Source organism: Hesperophylax consimilis, chromosome 10 (genome assembly GCF_061612785.1).
Source record: "Hesperophylax consimilis isolate HC1 chromosome 10, BYU_Hcon_1.0, whole genome shotgun sequence".
In the NCBI taxonomy this organism is placed as follows: Eukaryota; Metazoa; Arthropoda; class Insecta; order Trichoptera; family Limnephilidae; genus Hesperophylax; species Hesperophylax consimilis.
The window spans coordinates 26,827,371-26,850,090 of record NC_142845.1 but is presented as its reverse complement, the minus strand read 5'-3'; the positions used below and the strand labels follow the sequence as shown (position 1 = coordinate 26,850,090).

The following is a 22,720-nucleotide window of genomic DNA, read 5'->3' as shown; positions in this document are numbered from 1 at the left end:
ATTAAAGATTTTCACGATTTGATCAAAACTCTTTTCACCTAATTTATATTATTATATTTCATGATCTGAGTATTTGGTAAAGCAGATATATCTTTAGATATCATTATCTGAAAATTAATTTTAATGGGGTTGGTTCTCTTTAGAGCTGTGTCCCCCATAAATAAATATTGCGAAATCATATTGGATATATTATCTGTGAACCTATATTAGATTATTTTTGATCAAATGGAGTGCTTGTATTAATTTATTACCGAAAACATAAAGATAGATAATTCAAGTGCCTAAATTAAATGCCAATTGGCAAAGTATTTGACAGAAATCGTGTCATAGATACATATGTGCATGATAAGTCAATTATCTGATTTGATTCATCGATGCACATCTGTTTGGGCACCCAATGCAGTAATATAATGAATTTATTTCTAGCTGTGGTGTGACCATGTTAATATCAAGAGTTCTCGTCTAAAGAAATAATATTTTTTAAGGTTCCTGTCCAAGATTCTTGTATTTTACGTATTTATTGAAACAATAATCCACGGAATGAATTTGAAATCGAAGTTATTACTTTAGTTATAGATGCTTTTATTAAAGACAAATTGCACTATAAAAATATCTTAATATTTTCCTATTGTAATGGTTCCGTTAATTGTACAAAAGTGGTTACTGTCACCCATCAGTATTACACAAATCCAGATACGACATACGTCTCACTGGAATGATGACTTCTATTCGAGTTATTCTTGGGACACTAGGGACTAATCAACCCTGATTTCAATACCTTTTTAATGGAATTTTTCTCATTTTGAAGTTTACAAAATGGTCTAACATCTTTCTATTATTTTAAAATTTAACAGATATTTCGAATATGACTTTTTGTGTATTAAAACTCCTTTATAACTTTCTTAAATAAGAGATATTTCTAAAATCTCATAATAGAAACGTTGACTTAACTGTCATCACAGAGCGTCTTTTTATAATGATGTAAACAAGGTTATTATAGGCCGAGCCCCCATCAAAATACATAAACCAGTGAAAAGCGCATGCCCCAACATGCTCCTGTTTGCTTTGTGGAAAGCTTCCAGTTTCCCCCGGCAGGCGCAACGGTCGCTACGTGGGAAGCCCCGCGGGAAGGGCTTCGACTCTGCTCGAGTAACGAGTAACTAGTCAGTGCGCGGAGTGCCGCCAGAGCGCTCTGCAGTCAGCTAGTTTCCTGAGGCGGGATTTAACCGTGGTGCGTAATTCGAATTTAAAATTTCGAACCAGAAAATTTCCAAGTTTTTCAGTGCGCTTTGTTCTTGTACCGGTTCAGTGAATTTTGTGCATAGTTTGAGAGTGAGTATTGTTTAGTTTGCCTTATTTTAATTAAATTAAATTCTGGATTTTTAAATGTTTATTATTAAATGAACACGTGATAACGTGAAACAAAATAATTTTTAAAAGCTTGATTTTTCTCCACTGAAAGTAGATAATACACATTTTAAACTCGTTATTTTTAACTTCCGAATTTTTTTTTTCAAATTTTTAAATATAGAAAAAGTTAGGGTATTGATAATCAACAATATTTTGGCTCGGTCACACAACAAATATTGAAATTATTGAGGATTTTTTTGGTAGAGGACGAGATAAACAATATTAGGGTAGAGTTTTGAAAATATTCGATGAATGCACATTTTAATGTCTAAAATAAAATTTATTAAAGGTTCTTTAAAAATATTTACGACCAATTCTCTCATATAACTAAGTCTTGGCTAAGTTTTTCACGATTTTTGAAAGGAATATACATTATATATTAATAGATTTGTTAATTTTATCTTTATGAACGAAAATTTTATATATCATTATTTCTCATTCGTTTCCCGGCCTCGCTCAAAATTTATGTTTAAGTAGGAAAATTCAATAACAGCGATAAAATTTATCTTTCTAATTCGTAGCCTAAATAACAACAGATTGAAAATGTTGCGTTATAAATTTAACGTTGTTCAAAACACAAAAATTCCCTTAAATTGTTCGCAAATACGTAGTAGAATTACAAGAATTCTTTTTCCTATAAACATAAATATTTGTGCTTTTAATCTTCTTTTTTTAATGTCAATACTTCAAAGCTCGTTTCCAACAATATGTTTTTTGTTATGTGAAACCTTTTTAAAGCCGGTAAGCCCCTGAATATAGGCAATACGCGTAGCAGTGTTTCTGACAGAAATACTTTCAAAGCTTTTGTTTGCTTCTAAAATGGATTTATTGGTAAAATATCGGAGAAAAATCCATTACTTTAATGCTGATCAGAATTGTTTTCGCGACCGTCTGAAAGTTTAATAGCGCCAATTCAACTATGAAAACAACTCCATTGCATTAAAATAACACGTTTCAAAATATAAATTTCTTAAAAACAATCTTGGAAAAATGCCTATTTGCATGTTCACAACTCAATTAAATGTAGCTACAAATCTATACGTTTATGATCGAATCTTGTATTTTGACAATTTTGTACTTTTAAAAGTTGTTATGAACATTGTTTTAAATTTCTTGATCGTAAATTAATTTTTTTAAACATATTTTATAATACTCATAGATGTTGTTTACATCTTAAGGTCAAATTAAAAAATACTGTTAATCCCTAAAATCTCTTGAGAAGTTTTCAATGAAATAATCTGCTCGATTATGAAGACAGATTTAAATAGGTAAAACATTCTTACAAAAATGTTCGTACGCTGACAGCGGTAGATGCATACATACACATATTATTTTTTTACAAAATTTTTGTAAAAATACATCTTTTTATCATCATCTAGCTGAAACTCGGCAAGTAGACTCGTTGACAATGACAATGCATTCTATCAATCACACAACCACATTCTATCAACCACACAACCACATTCTATCAACCACACAACCACATTCTATCAACCACACAACCACATTCTATCAACCACACAACCACATTCTATCAACCAGACAACCACATTCTATCAACCACACAACCACATTCTATCAACCACACAACCACATATACGCATTTTTCTGTGATGACATCACAGCAATTATTATACTAAATAAATTTCGGTCCTACGCGATCGTACTTCTGGCAAAGTCGGTAGAGGTGTCGAGTTCAGTTCCTGGGTAGGAAGGTTCAATCGTCAGTCATGTCAAAAGTGTAATTATTTTCTGAAATTTCGTATTTGAAAGATTTTTTTTGATAAATAAAGATCGTCATTCCAAGGTATATATAGGTACGCAGGCTGCCACACCAAAAACTTTGATTTTTTTTTTACTATGATTTTTTTTGGTTCTATAAATAAAATAACTCTGAACAGACTATGCAATAATTACAGTAGCGTATTATCCAAGGTTGATATTTTTAGTTGCAAACTTACCAAATACAAGAGGTCCATGAAAGAATATTTCTCTGATGGTTTGTGAATAATGTTTATATCTCTATTGTTTATATCTCTATTATGATTTGATTTATATCTACAACCTCTCTCCATGGTAATAAATGTATTGTTTTGTAAATGTTTCATTTTATATAATCTTGTGTTTTACATACATTTTTTAATTCATATTTCTTTTCAAAAATTAAAATTTAATTTACTTATTCTTTATTATGCTGTCTCAGTAGAGGTAAAATCACAAGGAGAAAAGCCATAATTGTTTTTTTTACTATATAATACTCATGTACAAACTGATTAAATGTAAACTGTCGATTTCCCGAAAACGAATAAATAAATAAATAATATCTCACTATGGTGGCACCCACAAGGTTGTAGGAATGTACGAATTTAATAATCAACAAGATCTGCAGCCATCTTAGCTGACAGCGTGCTAACATTTATATAAGAAGGTGTTGATTAAATGCATAGATATTGTAACAAAACTAATAATAATCCAGTTTTATTTAATTATATACGTCGCGTACAGTGTTCAAAATACGAAGGCGCCAATACGGAAGATATTGCTAGATTTCCCGACACTAATTTTCATTCAAGGAGAGTCGGGAGGTCAAGGAAATGATATAAAACGTGTTGAATATTTGGTTCCATCCCAAGTTTTTTGTTTATTGGAAACCAGATTTAATCCGCTACAAATTTTTTAGATGAATCACCCTAGAAAAGTAACACGGGACTTCTCATTTATATATCATCACGTGCAATTTAAAATATCACCGTCCCGGTTATACGAGAGTGTACAATGTAATATGTTAACAGGACCATAGAGCTGCAATTAGAGGCCATACTGCGTACTAATATGTCGTCGAATCTTGTTCCACTATTAGAACGCGATATAAGCGGCGCGCGTAGACCCAGTAGTTTTAGTTAGAACGTTGGGATATTTGGAGGTCAGTCGGAGATAAAAATGCGGAACCTATTTTTTAGCTTCATGTTTCATCTACACATAATACATTAATTAATTAACTAGACAAACAGTAGCGCCATATACAATGTTTCTGTCATGATTGTTAATTACTTGAATTTGGCCTTGTTATAAAAGACCCGTAAATTTATATTAGGGTATCGTCTTAAATTTATGTTATCTTTTATGAAAATAAACAATGTACATTTTACTTATGAGTATATTATTTTTTCTTGTTGACATTCTTCTTATGATTTCGTTAGAAATACATTCACGTGTTTTAGCTTTATCAGAAATTAAAATCATTTACAAATGTAATATTGTAAAACTATAAATGAAGGTAAATTTAAATTAAGGTAAAAATAAATTGAGATGCACACATATATTTATATTAATTGATCTAAGAATATTGGGTGGAATTTAGTGAATTAAATATTCATAATAACGTTTCAGTCTAGTTTTTACACAAATATTCATAGTGGAATTGGTTTGAACCCATTGTGCCTGCTCAATTATATTGTTAAAACATCGCTAGGTTGTGTATTAAAGAAATCTAATAGATTAATGTGAATATTTGTACTTATTGGAAACAATTATAATTATCGGTCAAACGGCTACAGAAACACCGTTTATTGATGTTTAAGGCAGTAAAGTGCTACCGGCATCTGTTTTTCCACCTTCGTATAATCCGGGCCTCTTCAATACCTGCATTAATAAATCCCTTCCCATAGCCCCTACCTTAACCCGTCTCACAAAGCAGCCCAACCGGGTGGCGATGTAGTTCCCCTTTCCTAACACCGTGCTGACAGGGACGCTCTTGCAAAGTGTAAGATTAAAATAAGCAAAAAATGAAATATGCACAGCTTTTCTTAATTATTTTTTTTGTATCAATCAAACTATTTTCAATTTATATTGAACTTTAAAGTAGGTAATTTCCATCGAAGATAATGTAGCCATATTGGCAACGTAAATTACACGTATAAGTAGAATATAAAATAATTACATGTAAAACTTCTAAATAATTATAATCGTCCTGCTTTCTACTGCGTAGTTTTGTGATATTTCACCTAAAGTGCGCATTTAGGTATATAATCTAAATAACATGTGAAATATCAATTCTATAAAGTTGTATCCGTAGTAGAAAGTAGTTACTTGTCTCAAAACAGACTGCGTAATAAAGCAGACGACGAAAGCACAGTATGTAAAGGTGAATTCAAAAAGCGTGGGTTGTAGGGAAATGATAAAAATTTTCAAACTAAGTTTTTATTATTATTTGATATTGTATTTTTTATAATAGATGTAAAATTTTTACATGTTATATAGTGTTATGGAGGAAAATAAGTTTTATTTTCATCTAGCTCAGTTATATAAAGACATGTAAGTCAATAATAACATAATATTTTAAAAGTTTTCGTAAATAAATAATAAAAAAAACATAAAAAGAACGCGAGATTTTCCAATAATAGAAAAATTAGATTTAAAAAAAATAACAAATTGCACTCAGTAGTTTTAGGTAATTTTTATAAATTTAGCTGAATTTCTTGAATATTTTTATAAATTATTCTGAAATTCATGAATTTTTTTAATGAATTATGCTGAAATTCATGAATATTTTTATACATTATGCTGAAATTAATGAATTTTTCTATAAATTATGCTGAAATTCATGAAAAATGTCGACATTTTTTTGGATTAAAGTGAATTGTAAATAAGTTATTCTTCGATATAGGCGGGTATTTTTAAGGTGCTTAATATTCAGTTTTGGGATTTTAATATTATTCTGATATCTGGCTGATATATTAAACTGTAAGTTATTTAATTTACCTACACTATTTTATTTACACAGAATATTCCAAATACAGTTGTTTACGATAAGTATTCACGTGAAAGTCCACGGGTTTTACAAAAATCGATAAGTGATGCATTTGAACGAACCACAATAACACCTTCACCTTTCCAACCCCCGCGATGTTGATCTAATCGACGAATGACAAATTGAAACACCCTTCGAGGTAATATATTTTCCCTTATCTGTCGACGGGGCTGTAATTGCTAATTGCTAATGAGCCACTTGCACGAATTATAAAATTACTTATTATAAAATTTTTTTACATAAATTTTTTTTGAGGCTCAAATGCTTAGAGCCAGTGAGACTGATTAATCGGGGTATGTTGTGGAAGAGGAAGGTTGAAAAGTACCTGGTTGTTCAGATTTGGTCACTTACATACGGCTAAATCCATTTCAAGCAACTTTCAGATTCTGAAAGTGTCTGCCACGCTGTATTTGGATAGCTTTTAATTAAGAGACAAGTAAAGGTTCAATTAATCAGATAGGTTTACAAAGAGACAAGCAAAGGTTCAAGTAATCAGATAGGTTTACAAAGAGACAAGCAAAGATTCAAGTAATCAGATGGGTTAACAAAGAGACAAGCAAAGGTTTAAGTAATCAGATAGAATTACAAAGAGACAAGCAAAGGTTCAAGAAAAGGTTTTTTAAATGATCCAAAAAATTCACAAAGTTACCATTAAACATATCAATATCATCTAAGAATTTATTGATTTCCCACTCTGTGAAACCTCTGTATCGGAAAATTAGCAATGCAGTTGTTTTTGCAGGTATGTGTAAGATTATAAGTCGCAAGAGTTCGGAACGTTTAGTTTAGCGTTAAGTATTTCAAATAAGAAAGTTAAATCATTTATTTTGCCTCTGTCTTCTAATGTATGAATTTTTGGAGGAAAGGATAATTTTTGTATTCTAGCGGGTATTTATTTTAAAATTTATGAAACGTAATTCTTTTTTGTATTCGTTCAATGTAATTAATATGAATTATGTAAAAGGGAAACTACTGAGTTTTATTCGATTAAGCTTTTGACTAGAGACACGTCTAACAGTTTTATGGATTGTACGGAATTAAAGTTATTGGTCGCAAGTCGGTGGATGTGACTATCAAAGTTTAGTTTTCATCTAAAATGATACCAAGCTCTCTCATTTCTGTGACTCTTTCTAATGCCGTTTTGTTAATGAAATATTCAAATAATATCAGGAGATTAAAATATGTATATTTACGAAACAATAAACAATGCGATCAAAAAGTGTAAAAACCTTGGCAAAGCATTTTAAAGGTATTGAGTACCAACCTGATTAAAAAAATTGAAGATAAAATAAATCACGATGCAAGAGGCTTATTGCTAATTGCAAAATATGTATCCGAGCTCGGTTTAAACGGCCGGACTTCCGTTTTGGGCGACCTTGATTTCCGTTTCCGGCTGATTGGCGGGAAAGCGGCGCACCCGAGACCTTCTGCCCAGAAAATGACATTATGTCGTCTTGTTTTCGAACTTAAAACACGTCTAATTTTAACCATGACTCCCTAATACATAGAAGCTGCCAATGTAATTAAGTTCTGTCACATTTCAAATAGATTGAAACTAATAACTTATTATATACCTTCCGGCAGTATGTTATTACGTTAGGACGAAATTACACACATTGCCAGAATTATTCATGGATTAAATTACACATGGAGAGAATTACCTGTGCACCTACTGGAATTAGGCGTAAAAAATGTAACCTAACCCTTGACTCTATGCATAAACGATAGATTGATAAATTCCTCTAACTTAATAAATGGATTGCAATTTTTCGAGCACTGGCGTCAGGTGGGAAAGCTGTCATTGTTCTACCACTATTTCAATTGAAGATATTCCGAGGAATTAGCGCCATTGAATCCTTCGTCACCGGTGCATAGTCGAGAAACACGCCAAAGGTGCTTAATTATTGGAGCGCTTTCTACCATAGAAAAAAAATGTTTTGCAAAACAAACATTAATTTTTAACATTCGATCAGTATTAAGAGGAATGGTTGATCGGCTTTTTTGATACAAAACTTAAATTTAGATTTGAAACCAAAGCACTTAACCAAACCGAAAAGTTATTTTTTAAATCATAAGGTTTTGCAAATATCTATTTTTAAATTTTAATATGCAGGCCATTAAATAAGTCGATATTTCATGATTTTGTAGGCTAATTTGGAAAATTTTATGTTAGTGGTAATTATTAGAAAAATAATTTTGCGTCCATTTTTTTGGGTCCAAATTAAAATTTTTATGAACTAAAAGTGTTCCAAAGTAAATGATGTTTTCAATACATTTTATTTTTAATTTTATATTCATCAGATTTCTATGGTAAAAAATATTTTTTTTAAAATATAAACTGTCCTTAAAGTAGGAATTATTAATTTACCAATAGATAATAATAAAAAATACGATTAAATAAAAATAGCTCACAAACCTGTTAGATATTTTAATAAAAAAAAAAAATTCAGTTTGTTTAAGTATTTTGGCCTCATTTCCAAAACTAAGTTTTGCATGAAGAAGGTCGCGGAACTGTTTTTCTTAAAAACCGATTTGTTTTGTGTTTAATTTATCACAACTGTTTGAATTTCTTTCTTTATTCGTTGAACTTTAAATATCAAAGCGTTGTAACTCTTTAATCGCTTTCGTCATTTCAATATTCCGTCTGAAAAAAACGCGTCTGTAACTCAAAGGTCAAATTACATTTCTATAGCATTGTTCAACTATACCAGGTCTAAACCTAAAGCCTTTGGAGCATTCATCAGCCTGATATTCAAAAATGATACTTTTTGTACGGATATTGTTTTCAAAGGACACTAAGGACGGGTTGTTTCAGAGAATTTGAATAATTCATCAAAATTCAACCTTCGTTTTCGGGTTCTGTGAAAGTTCTGTTTTATATCATTATTGGCTAGTTGCTTGACAGAACTGAGATGAAAGAAACTTGAAAAAATATTTCACAGAACTTGAAAATTAACTTTGAAATTTGAAGATTTGTTCAAATTATAAGAAAAACTCGTCCTAAGAGAATTAACACGTGAATATTCCTATATTATAATAAATATATATTTTTTATCATTTAGCGAGTAGAAAGGAATATTGAACTCTTTTTGAACGAGTTCTTCCAGGTGTCCAAATTTTGTTATAATATTTGAATATTTTTATATTTTAGCGTGTAGAAAATAAAAAAAAAGAGTTTTATTGTTAAAATATAAGCAAATATAAAACCTGAGAGTGCTAAAAATAAATTAATAAAAACAAATTCATGTAGAAATATATACTTACTGTCGTATTTATTTTAACAACCCATATTTGAAATAGGAATAAAGTTATATTTATTTAAAATATGGCTAGTAAATATCTACTTCTGATTTAATTTAATAAAATGATCTCACTCCTTTCAGAATATCCATAAGTTAGTTTATAATTATTCTGTATTTATCAAAAAAGTGTAATAATACTACCTTTTCAATTATAATTTCAATTCAGAAAATTTAATATATTTATTACTTAAATAAATGGATATTATAAATGTAGGATTTGTGAAGCTGAAAGTACACATTTATAAAAAAATATTTTCTTCAGAATCATTGCCTTTCGAAAGAAGAAATTGTCCTTTTGTATGCTAGCAAACTTGAAAAATTATGACATCTCTCCAATGACACTACAAAAATACAAGACACGTTATATTCGTAATAATCAAAAAAAAATGTAGCACCGCTTATGAAAAAGATAACTTTTCATAGAATATGAACTATAGAATAGAATATATGTATTCATTGCTGAGTTAACACCGCGTTTGGGTCTCACCCAGGCGTAGTGTGTTCAATTCCTCGGTTGGCTAAGTCCTCCATCACAACACAAGCAAAATTTTCCGCTTAATGTTGTGGTAGTAAGAGACTTTTAAATATTGTCAGGTTATTCGTAACCCGGGAATGTTTGTCTTTCTTTAAAAGGAACTTTTAATGAACGGGCCATTAAAGTACGCCCACTGGACCTAGTTCAGAGAAACCACTTCTTAATTCACATTATTAATTTATCTAAGCACCTGTTAAATATTTAAACGAAGGAAATACACATTTCGGAAATAAATCCACGTGTTAATTAATAAAAAAATTTTGGTACCTTTTTTATCGCTTGTCTGATGTTATTTATGCGTATCAGTTAGAAATTTTAAAATTTAAAGTTCATCTAACTTAAATAATTTTACGCATTACGCAGGAAAACAATTTAAACGTCAGACCTTTAGGAATGTCAATGCATAGAGTTGCCAGTCGATATTAATTCTGATTTATTGCATTACCAACATTGTTCTGAATATCAATAATCGCCACTTGGCTCGGAAAATCTGTATAAAATCATCGGTAGTTACGCCTCTCGATTCGTTATTGTAAAGTTATTGATTTCGGGCCAGGTCGATGTAACATGAAAATATAAAGATAAATTTGTTGCCAGTCTGCGTGTTGTAATGTTGATTGTTATTGTAAATTTGATAGCGACTATAAAGTTTACTTCGTAGTTGTCGAAAGCACCATGAAATGCGTATATTTTTCGTGTCTGTAACAAGAAAGTTCAATAACATTCAACTACATTGTTTGTTGAAATTCCTCACAATTCAGCACAATTACAAATTTCAACGTAAACATAAATTAGTATTGACGTTATTTGTATTTGAACACATTCAATGGCTTTATTTATTCCGCTAACGAAGAATTAACATTTTCAATTTGCATGAATAAATACTCAGTTAAATGTACACCTTATGAATAGGGGATATCGCTTGCTCACGGTGCTTCAATTTTCATCGTTTTCTACTAATTGATAAGCTTAGGTATTTTGTATCGGGGCATACGATGTTTGATAGTCTTCTTAATCGTAAAACTACAATTAGTCGTTAGTACAGAAAAAAATAGAAATGAATTAGACTTCTGGGTTGGGTAAGCGAAATCGGGTATAAATCGGGGATAAAGAATTAAATGTCGATAACTTGTTCCTCGTTAACTCGCTCCCGAGCACAACTTCAAACGTTATCGTACAAACATAGTTCACATCGAATAAATTGAGTGCACTTAGCCGTTGTGAAATGTTGTTCGTTCGTTGGCGATCTGCAGTCATGCTCGGGAACGATGGTAAATTACCGAAATTATCGATCGACCGTCTGACGGCAGCAAATACTAAGAGTAGAAGTCTTACCCGTGTACCATTTTTTTAAATCGCAGAATCGTATAGTTTTTGTGTGTTTTAAAAAAAAAATCTTTTTATATGTCTTGCTAGAATATTTTGAAATTGAGGTTTTATTACGGAGACCATATTCAAGACCAACGCAGATCAAATTTTGCATTTTATAAATTATCTATTTATATAAAGAAGAGTGTTTGTGGCGAGCGGCGTGAATTTAATATTTATACGAACCTAGAGTTTTATTCTGAGATTAATGAAATTTTGCACATTTGACCTTCAAAAGAAGAGATTAATGTTTTTATGAGATTTCTAAAAACCACCCACCCCCTCTTTCTCATTCCTTAAGGCAGAATTTCGGTACTTTTGATGAAATTTTGCACACTTTTTTTGCACAAAAAATAGGAAAATTACTGTCTACATCTGATTTTGAAAAACTCTGCGTGAAGCCTGGGCAACTTCGGGGACTTCACCAAGTTATTATTTTGTTCTTCAATTCTTCGAAAACCTCCATTAGTTGATATTTCTCAACACAATTTCTTATAACAAATAATTATAAGCAATAATTAGTCGCCTGAAATATAAATACAAATTGAAAATATCTCCTAAGTAAAAATAAGTGCCGCCAACGGGAATTGAACCCGTGCCTTCTGATGTCCGGTCAGGTGCTCTGAAACCACTGAGCTATGTCGGCTTATTTCCAACCCTCCAAATGATTCAATATGTACTAGTACCTCAATCAACAATTACTGCTTATTATATTTTTTCCATCTGTAAACAACCAATTATATTTTCGTAGGAAAGGCTTTGTTAGTGCTAAATTTCTCACTAGATGGCATCGAGACGTGCTATGCATAAAACCTTGTCTTATAAACATTAGTTTATCATTAAAAAAATAATCCATTTCTTATCATTAGCACAAATATTTGCCTTTGCCATTTAGGCCCCCAATTTATTTTGTTTTACGATATTTCACGAAAAATTCTAAAGTGTCACATATCTACTTTGCTCCAAATATTTTTATTAATAAAAATAAGTTTTGTTCCTGTTTTTCAAATTTAGTAATAGACATGGCACGATGAAGTGAGACAATCTATGAATGTGAATGAAACAAGAAGTCTGTGCCAAGATGAAGTATGTGAGCTATGTGCCAGTCTAGTATCTCTGTAAAGTAGTTGGTTAGTTAGTAAACAATATTGAGAAATATACTATGTGGATATTAAAGCGTCCAAACGTTATTTCGACCTTTCAAAGGGACCGCGACGCGCCGCTTTATCGGGAATCCATAAATGAATAAAATACCATTCATTGCGTAAATTCATCTATGGTTATTTAGTGATATTTGCGAGCACGGTCAGAATATGATTTTGACAGTCGGTAGACAAAAGCCGCTGTATTTAGCGCGGCCCCCAAGGATATAAGATGTCAATATACACATCTTTTGGAACAGTGTCGTTCGTTATGCAAAATAACTGGCTTATTAACGAATGAAGATGAACTAAATAAGCTCTTAGAATTGAAAGAAATCGTATACACGATCGATACACGCAATTAATTCATCTAAGACGCAATCAATTAATTATGTTCAAGCATGTAGAAACAAAAGTTGTTAGTTTTGATTAAAGACGTCATTAGATAATTTATTCCCTTTTTAGTGTCAAAAAGTGCATGCTGACCGCTAATATACATTAAAGTACATATTTTAATTCGAAATTGTCAATTTATTGGTATTATTAATTTTACGTAGCGGTTTGACGTTTAGGAATGTCAATTCTTAGACAAGTGCGCCAGTATAGCCCATTTAGATTTCTCATATTTTGCATTACCAATGACGGTCTGGCTATCAACAACGCGACCGTGTTCGGAAAATCTTATCGGTATTTACGCCTATCTATCTGATATTATAAAGTTATCAATTTCACTGTAACAATGCCTTTATTTGAAAGAGGTACATACCTACCAACAATATGATACGATTTTTCATTTTTAATTTGAATCAAATATGAACGTCAACTTCTAAAAGTTTACTGAAGCATGCGTTTTTTTCTTACTCGCTACATTGTTATGTATGTTGTAATTCGGCTATGTTTTTTGAATTTATTTCTATTTTTATTTAAGATATAGTATTTTTTTTTATATATTACAACTTATTTGTATTCTCTTGCCTATATCATAGTAGTCGTAGAATGGTTATGTCATGTAACAACTATAATAATAAAAGAAAAATAAAACTGAAAACGAATGATAAAAAAATATTTTTCTGATTTAAATTAATAATACTTGCATAACTACCGATGCCTATTATATTACATAAGATAAACACGATTGAATGTATTTCGATCTATTATTTACTTGAAAGAAACAGGAACGAATAAATTAGTCTTCGAGAATGCAGGTATAAGTTGCAACCATCGCTACAATTGATACTGTTTTCGAAGATATGTGTACGTTTTACTACTTGTGCTGAGGTAGAATCAATCAGGCCGCCCTCTGTTTCTGCCGCCCGTGTACACCGCACGCATATCTCACAAGCCTCCGACACCCCAGCCTGTTACATATCTAATACAATATACTAATTCTGTGAGCCAATTTCCAAGTTCAGAAGTACACCATCCACATTTCAACCAAAGCTCGACCATGATACGAAGCAGACAAGTATTACTGAAGTTGTTGTTGGCTGTGGCCCAGAATACACAATGACTACAATAAATACTACGCCAACCGCCGCTTTTTAACATCACATCTCTACGCCAAAAGCTGCTTTTAAAAGTTTTATTTGGCCGCTGAAACAACTTGCTTAATGTTCTTTGTCACCTTTCTATCCGATAAATTACCACGTGCCAATTAATACGCTCGTTATATTTATAACTAGAATAACACAAATAGTTATAAATCCTAAATTACTTGTACTTACAATATAATCCGGTGTCTGAAAGTTTTTTTACTACTGTTTTCCTCGTTGGCTTGACCAAAACAATTATTTCTTTGATTTAGTATAGTTAAAATATTGTCGTAACCTTTATGAAAACTTAAAACTTACTTTTAAACATTAATATGTGTATTCACTATTTATTTTTGTGCCCGAAAAGTAAAATAAATATTATTTTTACAAGACAAAGTTTATCAAAGGATAACAAAGTATTATAAACAATAAAAACAAATATAAATGGAAAAAAACAGTAGTTCTGTGCACCTGACCGGCAGTCAGAAGGTGCGGGTTCAATTCCCGTCCGCGGCATTTATTTTTTCTCGGAAGATTTTTTCAATTTATATTTGTGTTTCATCTTATAATTATTGCTTATAATACTTTGCTAAAACAATTTTGTTTACGAGTAAGACAAATTGTGTATGTAAACAAATTATTTTTTTATTTATAGAAAAGTACATTTATTTCCAAAATTAAAACATTTCGCAAAAGATATGTAAAATGCTTTTTTATAAGTTTTCGGTGCTATTAAAAATATTTACTACATATGCAAATTGGATATCTAAGCTGTGTATGTGCGGTTTAAGGGAGTATGTAAACAAATTGGTATTGACATTATTTTTGCAGTGAAATATGGTTTTAGTTCGAGTGACTCTATTAGGAACACGAAATGAAATCAATTGTAATAATGCAGGGACTTAATGATATTAAAAAGAAAAATGATATCAGATCTGGAAAATTTATTAATTTTAGTTTTTTCATTACACAGTTTACATTTTTGATAGGAGTAGAAAGTTTGTAATTTATGTCGTAAAATTTGTGCTGTATTTTTTTCAATAGAATCTGAGTGAACCTTATAATACGGTGACCAAATGTGAGTTATACTATTTTGGCTCCGAACTAATGAAGTATACAAACAAGTAGATATATATTACAAGAGTCTTTGGCAATTCTCATTATGAAACCGAGATACTCATTCATGTAGGAAAACACAGTTAATTTCAGAGTTTGACTCCGTTTGTTACCGTTTATTTTGTATTTATTTTTTGAACAAAACTTTTAAGTCAAACCATTTTATTTGATCTATGTTTTTGAACAAAAACTAAAAGGTTTGGAAACTAGGGCAAAGCCGGGTGACAACCGTTAAATTTCGTGTGCAAATTCAAAAAAATTATGCTCAACAATCGCAAAAAGAATAAAACTATCGGAATACCTCGGTATAATATAATATGATATTACACAGGGTTTCCGGGGGTGCTAAATTCGAGAGGAGATCTACATGTTGATAGCAGTAAAAATGTATAGTTACTTTTTAGAAATTCCATAGAAACAATTCAACTTTTTAACCTAGAAACTACCACAAATCGTTGGAATTTAAAAAAAATGTTTTTACTTTTATTTGTACTATCGTGTAGAATCACCCCGAAGTTAGCGCACTATACCCCAGGACACCTGTAGAAATACGTATGTTAAAATACTGTTTAATGAAATAAAATACTGGTTTTTAGGATCTTTTCTAACCAGAAAATGTTAGGTATTTCTTAAAAAATGCTAATTTTTGAACTCATTTCAAATACAAGACCTCATAACGGAACAAATCTCAATCAAAAATGGTGATGAGAGAATCACGAACAAAGACAGAACTACAATTTAAAACTAAACAGAAAACCACCTTTCAAGCGCAGACTTCTTTTAACCTTTTAAAATAAAACTGGGAATGTTAAGTTGATTACACAACTTGATATAATTACGCCGTCAAAAGATGAAAACGCGTTTGAACTGTAAAATTATTTTCATGTAAAATTGGTTTCACCAAAGTTTTTTTTTTTTTTTTTATGGTTATAACTCGATGAAATTGGGATAATCTATAAAAAGTGATCCACGAAGCATTATTCTAAAGGTTAAATTATAATATTATAAAAAACACAAAGAAAACCAATATTTTTTTTCAAAAAAAGACAAACTTTCCCGGATTATGAATAACCTGACAATATTTGAAAATCTTCTACTACCACCACAGTAAGCGGAAAACGTTGCTTGTGTCGTAATGGAGGACTTAGCCAGCCGAAGAATTGTACCCATGATGACCCATGGTTGATTGGTTACAATATGAATGAATTTTGTAGTCAAAATGATTCTCAATATAAATAAGAAAAATATTTTTAATGATAAACTAATGTTTACAAGACAAGCTCTTTATGCGTTACACAAAGGATAACAAATTATTATAAATATTCAATTATTATTTGGCAGGTTTAGAAGCCGACGTAGCTTAATGGTAGAGCAACTGACAGGATATCAGAAGACTGCGGGTTCAATTCCCGCCGGCGACATGTATTTATTATCGTAAGATTTTTTCAATTTTTAGAGGTGTTTCCGGCTAAAAATTATTGCTTACTATAATTAAGAATACAATTACTTGGTCCAAGGAGTAATACTTTTAGTATCGCTCTAGTGAAAATTACCATTCGGTTTTTTTTTTCATGTTTAATTTGTACTCTTCTTTTATGCATTCAATAATAATATTATTCAATTTACAAAAATTACCGAGTTTATTTATAAAAAAGTTCTGTTGTGTTATTATTACTTCGTGTGACAGCTTTTCACCTTCTCAAGGCGTTACCAAACTCTGCGTGTGTTTATTAAAAAAACCACAGCCAGGTACCTCACCACCTTTATCTCCTCCCTTTCTCTACTCCGGTCATCCTCACATCATTCCCCAATTGGGGATGGATTGACATCACTGACTACGGATAGTCGAGAGCAGTTGGGACTCTTTTGCGGTATTCGCATAAAAGTCTAGGGATTTATTTAACACTGATATCCCTAATGTCTTCAATGGCAACATCATTGTAAATTTAATCGTGTTGACCTGTCTCAGGTTGTCAGACTTGGCGAGGTTGCACCTAGATTTTTCATCATCGGGGTATTAAATGGTGCTCTGAAAACATACTCCATCGGCTTTTTATACTTTGCCACCGAACTTTAAAAACTTATGGACTTAAAACAATTTGACCCCCCAAACGTAATCATAATATAGTTGAGTGGTATTAGTTTTTATTTTTATTACGTTCTTATTCAAATTCTTTCGATTCAGACATATTTAAGATATTCCGGATTATTTTATGAATCGGCATTTTTTCGCGTAGATTCTTTTGTCCTGAGAAACGTGACGGAGCCAGCATATTGTGTGATAAAAGAATCCAGAAGAATTTTGAAGAATCTTGAAGCCAGGACATTCAGATGTGTAAATATTTAGCCGGGGACGTGACAAATAATTATTTGATAATTTTCAGAAAATGGCCACCACCTCCAGGAGTAGGCGGAAGGTTAGTAATCATCATACTATATTTCTGTGTGCGAAAGGAAAATAAAGAGATGAGTCGAATCATAAAGTGTTCATAAATGCCTCTTAATTACAAATCTTTAAAGAAATTTGCAAAAAGAAATTGCATATCCGTGTCGCTATATACAATATATATATAGAAAACACGAACACGAAACATTGTTACAATTTCGACTCAAATCTTTTTCCTTTCACGCAAAATTTCGTTAATTTCTCTCAAAGATATCAAATAGTATAAGGACGAAATCCTCAAATCTACTAAACACTCCAAAATTAAATACATCTTTCGGCCAGAAAAACCAGTATTTCCATACTGTAAAATTATATAATGCCCTTCCTATTGAAATTAAAAACACCATGGAAATAGAAAAGTTTAAAAAAGACATCAAATTATTGCTAACTAATCATGAAGATGAAGAAATCTATAGAATTATGAAGTAACCCCAACGCAACCTACAGAAAACAAACATAAATACTTTTTGCTTAATTTATTTTTTATATTGAGGAAATCATGATCAACACACATACTTCAACCTACAGTCCGCCTCGGAACAGGAATACCTAGTGAGGAGGACTGAGAACAAACTCATCATTTTATATTTTAAGTATAAGCCCACTACAAAGTAATTATGCAATTATTAAAAACATGTATATTGCTTTCACGACGCCAATATATATCACGTTATTTGATTCAGTATTTGAATAAAACGACAAGGAACAATGATTGTAGACATTTTTTTACAAAAAAGTCTAAACTTATCTATATTTTACATAAATACTTTTCCTTAAATATGGTAGGATCACCTCCCGAAGTTAGCGTCCTTTACCCCCGGACACCTTGAGTATTATAATTGTATAGCGCAAGCACAACACATATTAAAATTACACCTTTTCAGGATTACGGACATAAATTATGTAAAAAAATAAGCAATTTCATACTTAATGTTAAAAATAGTGCCAAAAAGAAATTCATTACGGGATGTCTTGTTTATAAAGCCGTATTTTAAAATTGCTCGTCGGCAGTCGATAAATCAATTTTATACCGTTTCTTGAATCTTTGTTGATAATAAACGCCTTGAAATATTATTATCTGATTATTACTCTTGAATTATTTCATGGAAATTAATATCACGCTTTAACACGGGGTCTTTTTTCGTTTTATAGATGTCAACTTAAATCAAGAGAATCATTCAAAAATCGCCATAAATATCTCCAAATAATTATTAAATGTGACATTTTTACAAAGTGTAAATCTTACGTAATTTGAACAACATAAATTTTGTGATAAATTTGGCTGCCGGGGACGTTTTATTACAAATAAATACAGTGATTTTACAAACGGAATGTTGAATGTTGCCACCTCACAGTTATATAAATAATATTCTTAAGCTGGAATTACAATAGAAGAAGAAACGAAAATAATTTAAAAAAAGTGATACATTCACGTGTTAAATAATGGTGTTTATAAATAAAAAAACTTTCCTAAATGATTTTGTATAAATGAGCCGTAAAATGATATGAAAGCTTCTCACCAATTTTATTGTTTTTATGACTGTTTTAAATTAAATTATGGTTTTTTGATTTGCATGCAATGCTTTTTTAAATTTTTTGGCTTCTTGATTTTTTATATATTTTTTTGTGATATTGTTTATTAATAGAAGCCGCTTTGTTAAAATGGTAAGTTAATAACTATAATTTCACATAAGGACAATTTTAGAATATTTTTTACTTATGTACGTCAAAATGATAGTTATGAACAAAAATCTATATCTACAAACATATCTGAACAGACGGTCAAAATATAAGTAACGAATTATGTATTTTTCACATGTGTTTCCCCAATATCTTACCCTAATAAATGCACACAGTCTGAGTAACCTGACCGCCCTGATAATAGTCAACCTCCAGTAAGAGATGTTATCAATAGAAATATGCACAATTCGTAATTACGCAACAAATACATGTAGTAATTAGCTTCGTACAGACTGCCCGCACAATGCACGTGAGCCGCTCCTAACTAGCAAGTTATTAATAATGCAGTCAAAAAGGCAAAATTAAGTGTATAAAATCTATTGTTACTATAATAGTGTATTTAGGCATTCTCATCAATGTAAAAGTATTTATTTATTTATTTTCAAGTTGACAGAGGCCCACGTGCGTTGTGCGGCTCGTCTGAACGACGATATTGATTCATATATACACATTTGAATACCCCAACTGCTTCCAACCGTCTGAAGCCAGTCAGGCTATGGCATCCCTGATTGAAGTATGTTGTGAGGCTGAATGTAATGAAGAGGGGAAGAGGATGGAGCAGAAAAAGGTGGCGAAGTACCTGGCTATTCAGAGCTGGTCACCAAACACGGATATGATAGTCTTACACTAGGGCGATACTAAAAGTATCTTCCAGTATTATTTTACATTATTAAGTTGTGAAATAACACATATTATTAATTATATTTGAACCGGAGACCTCTGTATTCCTCACCCACGGAGGCCAAATACGACGAACTTCAAACGATTTTTTGACTGGTTTTAAATTTTTCTTGCACTGTAAAATAGAAGTAAAACCTCTGAACGCCGGAACTAGAATGGTAATGATTAGGTAGGGGACGGGGATGAAGTAAAGTAAGGGTGGTTTTGGTGAAGGGTGGACTAGGGAAGGGGGAGGGGTGAAAAGATTTAGAGATGAAAGAAACCACCATCCTAAAATCATTTCTTCCCACTAAAAATGGAAATTTCTCGCTTCAAGTTAATGAAAAACAATTTAAAATACCACTAAGCTTTTTTACTCAAAGTAAATCAAACGTTTTCTTTATTTACAAGCGTGATTTTATTTAAAAAAAAACATAAAAAATAATTTATTTTTTATTTAATTAGTTATTTTTACATACAGGTTAACCCGCTCCAAACTAACAAGTAAATTAATTGAACATTGTTGGGGGCGAATCACGTGCGTAGTACGAATGAACTATCGAGAAATACGCAAAATTATGTACAATAGAAATAATTTATTTCGTTTTGGTTAAATTGTAAAAGTTTTTCTGTAAATAAATACATTTTTCATTTTGTTTAAAGTTTACAAATAGCGAATCGGCCCTGTCATGCGAATAATACATATTTGTATACACCGATTACATTATACGCGGGAAACGGCTGTCGTGCGAATATTACATATTTGTGTACACCTTATTAAATTGTTCAAGGGAAATGGCTGTCATGCGATTAATACATATTTGTATACACCTATTACATTGTCCACGGTAAACGGCTGTCGTGCGAATAATACATATTTGTATACACCGATTACATTATCCGCGGGAAACGCTGTCATGCGAATATTACATATTTGTATACACCTTATTAAATTGTTCACGGAAAATGGCTGTCATGCGATTAATACATATTTGTATACACCTATTACACTGTCCACAGGTAACGGCTGTCATGCGAATAATACATATTTATATACATTGTCCAACATCCTATAAAGCCACAAAGTATTTTAAAAGTAGGTATGTACTAAATTAAATTTTAACGCATATTTATAATATCGCAAAGCCGACTACATAACTTTAATTTTTTTAAATAAATCAGACACACCTTTCTTCTCTAGAGTTATATGTGCTTAGAACAACTCTTTTCATAAATATTTAACCCTCCATTTTAGCATTTCCAATGAAGATATTATTTTATTTCTGTGTTGAAAACGTGTAGACAAGTAGAATTATATCGTTTGTTTTTATCACTCTACCATTAAAGTTATATCCTTTAATCTGTTCACAAACATTGCAGTCCCAATAACGCTAGACATTTCTAAGAACCAATAAAAATCTAAGTAACAACTGCACGAAACGTGAGTGAAATGTTACCAATTCTGCTACCAAACCCCGTCCAAAACTGCCGTTTTAATCCACCGCCACGGAGGCTCCTTCGAAGCCAGAGCCAAGTTAGCCTCACAGATACTTTAATGGTACACAACTACTGACCCTGTACAAATTGAAATTGCGCCCCACTGTTTGGCAGCCACCTCTGGTCCGGAGCCCCAAAATACCTGAACAAAAACCCTGACTCCCTTATCGTAACAAATGGATTGCAATTTTTAGAGCACAGGCGTCAGGTAGGAATGCTGCCATTGTTCTAACGGTATTTCAATGGAGATGCTCCAAAGAACTAGCGTCATTGATCCTTTCGGTACCGGTGCATATCGGGAAACACGCCAAACGCGCGTATAACGCCAAACATAAATGTACATGGTTGACATTTTTCACATGAGAACGGGTCGCTTGTACGATTCATTCTTGAGTCGAGGAACGATTTGCCGGCCTCTGTATATCCTCCCTCCTACAACATGGGTTTCTTCAAGACCCATGTTAACTCCTTCCTCTAGCTTTATTTTGAAAGGTCTGATTCTAACCCAAACTAAATTAGAAACTTAAATACCTCCCTCCTGCAATCGAAGTGAATATCGGGCAGTGATGAATTTCACCCTAGATTGCTTCTTTGTCACATCTGTCCGTCTAACGGGAGATTGTAAGTTCGATTATCGACCACACTCAAGTCGTTCATCTTTTCAGGTTATAAAAAAAATCTGTTTTATTTTAGTATAATATTCTCGTTTCTCCCATCCGAAATTGTTTGTTCCAACTAACGTTGGTATATAATCAAGATCTTTGAAAATTCCATCACAATATAAGTACAGCGTACAACCCATCAATCTTCTCCCTAATAGAGTGATGTTCAAAGTTCATGACCTAGAGATTTCTCTTACACAAAAAAATAAAAACTCAAAACGAAAAAGATAAAAAAAAATCTAGGTGCAATAAATTGTATTTGAAATAAAAACTTCCTTTATCCCAACGTATTAATTTAGGTTGTCTGTAACGTTGTGCATTATATGAAAAAATCCCGATGATTGCACTAATTTTTTTTTTTAAATTCAACGATAATTTTCAAAATTGTAAAATTTAGACAATCGATAAGATAAGTTCCTAATTATATTTATTTTATTTTTTTAGTAAATGATAATACTTCTGTATTTGAAATGTGCATTTGTGTTGTTTAAATATTTGAC

The 22,720-nt window shown here is 31.5% G+C and overlaps 1 protein-coding gene across 7 annotated transcripts in view; it reads left to right on the top strand.

The window, feature by feature from the left end:
• Positions 1-22,720, top strand: part of Eip63F-1 (Ecdysone-induced protein 63F 1) — a 207,746-nt gene that overhangs the window by 11,483 nt on the left and 173,543 nt on the right. For 3 of the 7 annotated variants that reach the window (XM_089636778.1, XM_089636775.1, XM_089636777.1), the window contains one exon: positions 17,600-17,632. The exons of 3 other annotated variants lie outside the window; for them this stretch is intronic. In XM_089636778.1, coding sequence (XP_089492904.1) covers positions 17,600-17,632 — 33 coding nt within the window. Of the gene's footprint in view, positions 1-1,148; positions 1,333-17,599; positions 17,633-22,720 lie in introns of those variants that run through there. One more of the 7 variants, XM_089636781.1, reaches the window with a different exon arrangement.